Source organism: Muntiacus reevesi, chromosome 9, assembly GCF_963930625.1.
Source record: "Muntiacus reevesi chromosome 9, mMunRee1.1, whole genome shotgun sequence".
NCBI lineage: Eukaryota > Metazoa > Chordata > Mammalia > Artiodactyla > Cervidae > Muntiacus > Muntiacus reevesi.
The window spans coordinates 11631391-11640631 of record NC_089257.1 but is presented as its reverse complement, the minus strand read 5'-3'; the positions used below and the strand labels follow the sequence as shown (position 1 = coordinate 11640631).

Sequence of the window (9241 nt, the reverse complement as noted above, 5' to 3'; positions counted from 1 at the left end):
TGTTTCAAAATAAGGACGTTATAATTGAAAGTGCTTTATCTTTCTCTTTTCAGGCTGCCACATATGGAAGGGAATGCACAGTGAAGTGGATCATATTATAGACATTTCTATAAGTAAGTATAAAAAGCATTATATGTATATGTGTATATATATATATATATATATATATATATATATATATATACCATTGATATATGGAGACATATTTAGGGGATGGTACTGGGCTGTAATTTTTGCATTTACGTTATGAACTTCCATAAGCAGTAAAATATATCCAAAATGCCAGCTGATACACTCTCCAAACATGCTTCCTCCCCCCACCCCGATTAAATCAACATGGAAAGTAATTAAGTTAATAAAATGGAACTGTATTTCTTAACTTAATATTCATTGAGCAAAATTAATGAGAATCATGTAAAATTAACAAACAGTTGCATTTGAAGAGTGCTACAGAAAATTCTACTTTTCACAATCTTATATGGGACTCATAATGACCCCGTGAATTTGTCATTACAAATTAAGTGTTGAGGTGACTTGTTAAGAAACCACAACTAAACTGTCTATGATGAAGAATATTTATCTCACTTAAAATATTCCTAAAAATCACACATCACATCACAAATTAATTCTTTTCTATTTATTGCAGATTAAGCATTTAGCACTCACACCTTCCCCTCACTGATGAAATCATGCAACTGAATAATAATGTGACTGAGTTTATTCTGCTTGGGTTGACACAAGATCCTGTTAGGAAGAAAATAGTGTTTGCCACTTTCTTGATTTTCTATTTGGGGACCTTGTTGGGGAACTTTCTGATTATTGTTACCATCAAGACCAGCAGGGCACTTGGGAGTCCAATGTATTTCTTCCTTTTCCATTTATCCTTATCTGATGCCTGCTTCTCTACATACATAGCTCCTAGGATGATTGCTGATGCCCTTTTGAAGAATGCCACTATCTCATTCAGTGAGTGCATGATCCAAGTCTTTACATTCCATTTCTTTGGCTGCCTGGAGATCTTCATCCTTGTTCTCATGGCTGTTGACCGCTATGTGGCCATCTGTAAGCCTCTACACTACACGACCATCATGACTCATCGAGTCTGTGGTGTGCTAATGTCCCTGGCCTGGTTGGGGTCCTGCGTGCATTCATCAGCTCAGATTTTTCTAGTCTTGAGTCTGCCTTTCTGCGGTCCCAATGTAATTGATCACTACTTCTGTGACTTGCAGCCTTTGTTGAAACTTGCCTATACAGACACCTATGTAACCAACTTCCTCTTGGTGTCCAACAGCGGGGCCATCTGTACAGTGAGTTTTCTCATGCTGGTGTTATCCTATGTGATCATCTTGCAATGTCTGAGAAACCACAGTGCTGAAGGGAGGAAAAAAGACCTCTCCACCTGTATCTCCCACTTCATCGTGGTCATCTTGTTCTTTGGTCCTTGCATATTTATATACACTCGCCCTGCAACCACCTTCTCCATGGATAAGATGATAGCTGTGTTTTATACAATTGGGACACCTTTGATCAACCCTCTGATTTATACCCTGAGGAATGCAGAAGTGAAAAATGCCATTTGGAAGTTATGGAGCAAGAAGTTGGTCTCAGATGACAAAAGATGAATGGAAGTTTCAAAGTTTTCTTCAGAGTTTGGATTGATCTTAAAGAAGCCCATAGACAATAATATCCTCTTATTGTGGAGTTAATATAACCCTAACTCAGAGCGTGAAGTTGACTTCCTTTAATAAAATAGGCAATGTGACCACACGTGCTAGTTAGCATTGAGTCAAATATGTGTAGAAGCGGCAGCATCAGATAAACACAGTCATATAAGATCATGGTCTTAGCTATTCACTGCTGTCTCTGCCTCTCTTGTCTGTCTAATATCACTGTGGTTTTGATCTACTGTTTTCCTCCCTTGTGTTGACTTCTGGATTCCTCTGTTTAACATTACACTCTATGCTTTTATCTACAGCCTGACATATTTTTGTCTCAAAGAGTTTATTTCTTAGATACTGTGATCAACTGTCTGATCATGGACCTTCAACTTGGTTGTTCTTACTAACTTCTGCAAAAATCATGAGGCTCAAATAATAATAGTATGTACATATTATAAAGACAAAATATTTAATCTAGGAAACCTGTCTTCTTTTTCTGTTGTTACAGTTAAAATCTTTTTTTTTTTTTTTTTTTTTTGTATATTTGCCTAAATGATCTAGAAAAGTGACAGAACATTATGAGAAAATTCACCCTTTTGTAGTATTTTTTCCTAAGGGAGGTTCTGACTGTTGGGATTTACCTCATATTAACATTTTTTGTGTAAAAGCAACAACAAAAGCTTTTTGCTATTAAAATGATTCCTTCTATTTTGAGGGATCTCTTTTCTCTTGAATCATACCAATTATAACAGTATGTTTAAATATTAGTTTATTATGATTATAGCATAAAAGCTGAAAATTAAGGAAGATGTATTTATGGAGCTTTAAAGAAATCTGGTGCATGGGAAGACCCAGAGGGATGGGATGGGGAGGGAGGTGGGAGGGGATTCAGGACAGGGAACACACGTAAATCCATGGCTGATTCATGTCAATGTATGGCAAAAACCACTACAATATTGTAAAGTAATTAGCCCCCAACTAATAAAAATAAATGGAAAAAAAAAAAAAAAAGAAATGTGCACATATAGTCAATAGTAGGGAATTTATAAATAAGTGTTAATTGAATAAAGAGCATTCTAATCCAGGGGAGGGTATTTACGCTTTGAAACATAGTTATACCACATATGTGAATTGTTTTAGTGAGTTTTAAAACAATATAGAAAGTAGAGTAACTTAAGAAAGACTAAGATATTTGGATGAAAATTAAATGTATCCAGTGGAGATAGATATCATCTTTCACCATTCATTACCACTGAAGTCTCTAATTACATGGCCATTAAGAAATTTTATGATTTGTCTGATTTCTTATTTGCATTTTTATCCATACAGAAAATTCAATATGAGTATTTTTGTTTATTTGGAGCTTCTATTTCTATTTACAAGTTAATAATTTTATTATGAGCACAAAATTTGTTTTACTTTCATTGTACCCAGAAGTTTATATTCTCTATCTTGAGAAAAAGATCAGTGTGGAAATGGAAACTTGTGAATTCTTAATGAGCTCTAGACCCTTTCTATACATATCCTTTTTTTTTTTTAGAATCTGAGAATTTCAAGGATTAATCCTTCAGATTTTATTAATCACATCTGCTACAGTAAATAAGTCATCTGTGCTATGACACAGATGCTAGCTAGTTTGGTGTTGCAGAATTCTCTTAGCTTTTGCTTGTCAGTAAAGCTTTTGATTTCTCTGTCAAATCTAAGATCCTTGCTGGGCAAAGTAATGTTGTTTGTAGAATTTTCTCTTTCATCACTTTAAATAGATCTTAACACTCCCTTCTGGCCTGCAGAGTTTCTGCTGAAAAATCAGCTGATAGCCTTATGGGGGTTTCTTGTACACTGTTTTTTTGCTTTTCCCTTTCAGTTTTAATATTTTTTCTTTGCGTTTGCTTTTTATTACTTTGACTAATATTTTTTTGGTGTGTTTCTCCTACGGTTTATCCTGTCTGGGAGGAACTGTCAGAGCTTCCTAGACTTGAGTGGCCATTTCCTTTCCCACATTAAAGAAGTTTTCAAGTATCATCTTTTCAAATATCTTCCAGGCTCTTTCTTTTTTCCTTCTTCTTCCTTAGAACCTTAAAATTTGAATGTTAGTGTGTTTACTGTTATCTCAGAGTTCTCTGAGATTGTCTTCAATTTTTTTTTCATTTTGTGTTTATACTGCTCCTCAGTAGTCATTTCCACCATTCTATCTTCCAGCTCAGTTATTCCTTTTTTAAGCCTCAGTTATTTTGCTATTGATTCTTTTCATCTCAGTTATTGTGCCATTCATCTCCACGTTTTCCTTAGTCCTTCTATGTTTTTATTTAACATTTATTGTATTTTCTCAATCTTTGTTTGCACTCTGTTGTTGTTGTTGTTGTTTTTTTAATAATTTTGGATCATTTTTACTGTCATTACTCTAAATTTTTTTCTCATGTAGTTTAAAAAATATAAGAATATATTTTCTCTTCATATATTTGGTTTTGTAGGTTTTTACCTTGCTTCTTTGTTTGTAATATATTTTTTTTCCTTGCCTCTTTTTTTTTTTCCCACCTTTTTTTGATTGGGACTGTGTTCCTGTCTTACTGATTATTTGGCCCAAGGTTTCCAGCACTGGGGTTTGCAGAGAGTTGGGTAGAGCCAGGTCTTGGTGTTGAAATGTGGACCTCCGGGAGACCTCACTCGAGTTAATATTCTCCAGTCACTCAGAGGTTCCTCCCATCTGCTTGGGTGTTGACATCCCCACCACTGTCATCTAGGTTCCCTACGGTGGGGAGATGCAGACTCTGCATTCTCCTTGGCTCCACCTCAATAAGTCCATTACCTTTTGCTATTGTTCTCACTGTATGTCTTCTCTAATAAACTTTATGTGCGGGTGAGATGTGTGTATTGTGTATACTGAGGTACCCTTAGCAGAAGTTGTAGTGTTTGTATCATTTGGAAACATCAATATATATTTATTGACTAGATGAATGACTTTAGAAATACATAAATAAGTTGAAAAAGTTGCGTGTTTCAGGTATACTAAGTTGCCCCTCTAAACGATCAAACCCACAGAAGCAACGGGACATGAAAATGTCACAGAATTTATCCTCCTGTGGCTCTTTGCTGATGAGAATGCGGAAGTTGCCGGCTTCGTGCTGTTTTTACTTTGCTGTATTGCGATCCTCTCAGGGAATCTGCTCGTTCTTCTCACCATCAGGGGCAGGCGCCTCGGTGAACAGCCCACGTACTTTTTCTCAGCTATTTGTCCTTGATGGGGGTCTGCTCCACCTCCACGGTGGCACCCAAATCGATCACTGACTTGCTGGCCCAGCAGAAGGCCATCCCCTACACCAGCTGCATGGCCCAGATGTTCTGTGCCCACTTCTTTGGAGCCACTGAGCTCTTCATCTTGGTGGCCATGGCCTATGACCGCTATGCCGCCATCTGCAGACCTCTTCACTGCATGGTCATCATGAACCGACAGGTGAGCTCTGTCCTTGTGATGGCTTCTGCTGTGGGAGCCTTTAGCCATTCTCATGCAAGTGTTATCACTGGACTTCCTTCCTGTGGCCCCAATCAAATAGACCACTATTTCTGAGATGCATTCCCTTTGCTGAAGCTGGCCTGCACGGACACTAGACTGCAGGTGACTGCAATCATTACCACCACAGGGGGTTGTCCGTTTTGACCTTTGTTGCCTTGGTGATTTCTTACATCATCATCCTGGCCTCCCTGAGGACTGGCTCATCCGAGCCCCCGCAAAGCCCTCCCCACCTGTGGTGCACACATCACTGTGGTCTTCAAGATCTTCTTGCCCCTCATCTTCACCTATGTTCCCACGGCTGATTCTGTCAGGAACGACAAGGCCTTTGCCCTGTTTTACACCATGATTGCCCCCATGTTCAACCCTCTCATCTCCACCCTGAGAAACGCAGACATGAAGAATGCCATGAGGAAAGTGTGGGGCCGAGATAAACACTCTGCGGGAAAATGAACATCTGGCTGTCCTGCCCTTTGCAGGATCTATTTTATCCACACAATCGTTAATGTTGACAAGTGCAACAGATACGGAAGGAGCGTGTGGTGTCATTCAGAGCTGCAACCCTGAAGAGTGAAGCCCCCTCAGCCTCTCTCCCTCTGTCCCTTGACTGAGACTGCCCACAAGGGGAGTGGATCAGATGCCCTTCGGGTCCGTTCCAGCTCTGACTTTCGCGAGCATTCTCTCCTTTGTATTCCCTGACATGACGAGTGCATTTCAGCACTTTTTTCAGGGAAAGTTGTGAGGACAGCATGATTGGCTTTTCTGACCTTTTTCAGGAAACAGATAATCTTGGGTGAGACTTCTCTCATAGAGCTTTCTTAAAACACTTCCTTTTTTTTTTTTTTTTGAGGTTTCCACTGCAATAATTTCAAAAAACAATGGCAAAGGTTTTACAAGTGTTGTATAATTTTTTTGCATTAACATATCCTGCATCTATAACAATGTATTGAATATAATTATCCTACTTATACTACACTTACAGAAATTGTAAGTAAAACTTAGTACCTTATTGCAAGTAGTTAAAAGTCTTGAAAAATGAGCAATTCTTTTCATTTTTATAAATGCTTTTCTATGACCATATTTATCACTTTATTTAAACAACCTTCATGAGTATATAAAACTGATGTTTCTTCTAAATGTCCAACATGGAATATCTCCCATTCTGTGAAATGTCATGAACTTAAGAAGTATATAGCTGAAGAAATGGATGCTCCTGGGATGCATTTTGTTAATCCTCACTCTCATCATGCTAATAATGTAGTTTGATGGTCTCTTTCATTAGTCAAACTAGGTAAATCTGTCTCATTTTCCCTCAGACATGTTTTCATTCTACGGAGAAATAAAGGTGATTAGACTAACAAACATGTATAGCCAGCTGCCAACTAGGGCTTAAACTAAAATCTTTTTTGGTATATTCAGGTGTTTCCTTAATTTACACAAGAATCTTGGATCTTCAGGAATTTTGAAGAGAATTCTTAAGTCAGGATTCTGATCTCAGACATCTCTTAAATGTCTAAGTGACTTAGTGAAGTCGCTTGGTCATGTCTGACTCTTTGTGACCCGGGTTGCATGCCCTCCTCCAGAGGATCTTCCCAGCTCAGGGACTGAACTCAGATCTCCCGCATTGCAGGTGGATTCTTAACTGTTTGAGCCTCCAGCTACACAGTAGGACCTTGACTGTCCATGCGTTTGATTCTTGGAATGCACAGGACTGGTTCTCTTTGTCTTATGTCATCTCAGGTTTTCCTGAAAGCTACTTTAGTTTCCCTCCCAGCCTTCAGAAAACTGGACGAAGGCAGAGCAGGGTTTTCTGAAATGCCTTGTTTACAGCATTTGTGAGCCCCCAAGTGAATACTATCTGAGGCAAGATAAGATAAATTTGGAAAGTAAATAACCAGAGGAACAGGGACATTACCCTGGACAGTGGCTTGACAGTCTTTGCTTTGGGTATGTTTACAAACACCTTTGGGAATATAATTGCTTAGAGCTTTCAAAGACATTCATTTTTGCTTAGTTGCTTAGTTTATATTCTGTCCTTCCGAACCACATTTTCTTCAGGCATAGGTATAAAGAGATGGTACCCAGGACCTAAATGTGATTTCCTGAGGGATAAAGACACACTTCTTTCATTACTGATAATTTTAGTGAATATTTTAATCCTGCTTCCCTTGTAAACCTATGGAAAATTTAAGATGTATTGATTTTCCAAAATATTTTACAGATATGTTTGAATTACTGGTTTTTATTCTTTGTATTTAACTTCAGATTTTTTATACAAGGAACAAATTGACAGAGTAAGTATCTGGGGGAGGAATTTTCTAGATGCATCCTAGAACTCACCTGACAGCCACTCTGGTCTGATGTCTGTGGCACTGGTTTGGGTACTGTCCCACAGCCATGTGCTAGCTTGATTCAATGCTGTATGTTTGTTTGATATAGTTTCTTTCTAAAAGCTATTACTTCTTTTGTAATGTGATAATTTAATTATTATACTAATGTCACAGCATATTTAATTTTAATCATGTATCATTAAAAGGAAAATTCTGTTTAATAACGGAATTAACACATTCTCGAGTTGGCAATGCATTTCATTGTGCCTCAATACCTACTTGTGTGCATTTTCCCTTGTTACTTTTAAGATAAGACCAAATTTCAGCTTGAATATCCATAAATATGAGTAATTCTCCATTTAAAGCATCTGCCATTTTAACATAGACTAGTTTCATCTAGATCAATAAAAGTTTGTAACATGCAATGTTTTAATAAAACAAGAGAAAATTTAAGTATATTCTGGGGAATGTAAGTTAAATATGAGAGGGCCTGTTCTTATGCTGACAGCATAATGAACAGCAAAGATATTTTCAAAATGAAGAAATAAGGTAATTTTGGAGAATTTTTTTCATGATGCCAGGAAAATCAGACAATTAATATGGGTTAAAACTGCCTTAAATTAACCAACCAAAATTTCAAAAATAATTGAAAGTTTTTCATCGCCATATTGTTGAAATTGATGCTTATGTGATTGCACTTGTTAAAATTATGTGGGATTTTTTCTTTTTGTTAAACTTTTATGTAGGCGTGACATTTTCTTTGACAGCTAAACAACTTACTCAAACAAAAATGAGTGTTAAAAAGAAGTGTGTTATGAACCATATATATCACTGGGTATTTTATATTCTTAATCAAATTTCTGAATTATGTAATAATATCTTAATTCTAAGATAAATGCGATGAGACTTTCAAGCATGTTAATCCTTTAGCCTGAGAATCACACCGGTTAGTTACTTTAGCACTCCTCAACTTTCCTAGAACCAAAGTTGTTACTTGAACCATCTGTTTACTGGTTGCCTGGTATTCTTTATTTCATCCATTGTGTCTTCAGATTTTGTATAGATTTCCTTACTATCTCATGTTCAAAATGTTGTTTTATGACAATATTTTCTCCTCACCTGACTTTTCACATTTCCTTTTACCTCTGTTAACACCATTTGTTATATTATAATAACTCAGAATATAGGATATTGTTTTAATCTATTATTGATTAAATGTGTTTCTTTTAAATACATAATATTTTTTACAAGCTGAAATACTCACAAAGACACACTGGATGTTCATTAACCTGATATTTGCATGCTGCTTTCTGCTCAGATGAGGATTCTGAATTGAGATTTCATTATTTTCATTGCTGCCCTTTGTGATACTTTCTTCCCCATTCATCTCAACGCCTGTTTAACCTCAGATTAAAAAAGAGTCAGGGTTTTGTCTGTTCTCATTTTAGTGAATTACTTTCCAATTCTTAGGAATTATTTTGACTTTATCTAGGTCTCTTCTAAAGTCAGAGTTTCAGGTTAATGAAGTTATCTCTCTCTAATTTATTTATTTATTTTTGTCTACTTATATAATACATTTCTTTAAATAAATTTTATATAAATGCTTTTATTTGACATATCAATGTTATTCCACCTCACAAACAAAAAAGTCTATGTATCAGTTGCAATTATGTAGAAGACATTATTCTACAATGTCTGCAACCCCGCAAAAAAAGCCTTTTAAAATGAACTGCAACTCCTTCAAA

The 9241-nt window shown here is 36.6% G+C and overlaps 1 protein-coding gene across 1 annotated transcript; it reads left to right on the top strand.

Annotated features, from left to right (window-relative positions):
* Positions 1–689: 689 nt before the first annotated feature.
* Positions 690–1622, top strand: LOC136175198 (olfactory receptor 4C16-like). The gene has a single exon (XM_065945521.1). It carries the CDS (start codon positions 690–692, stop codon positions 1620–1622), a length of 933 nt encoding a protein of 310 aa, XP_065801593.1.
* The last annotated feature ends 7619 nt before the right edge of the window (positions 1623–9241 follow it).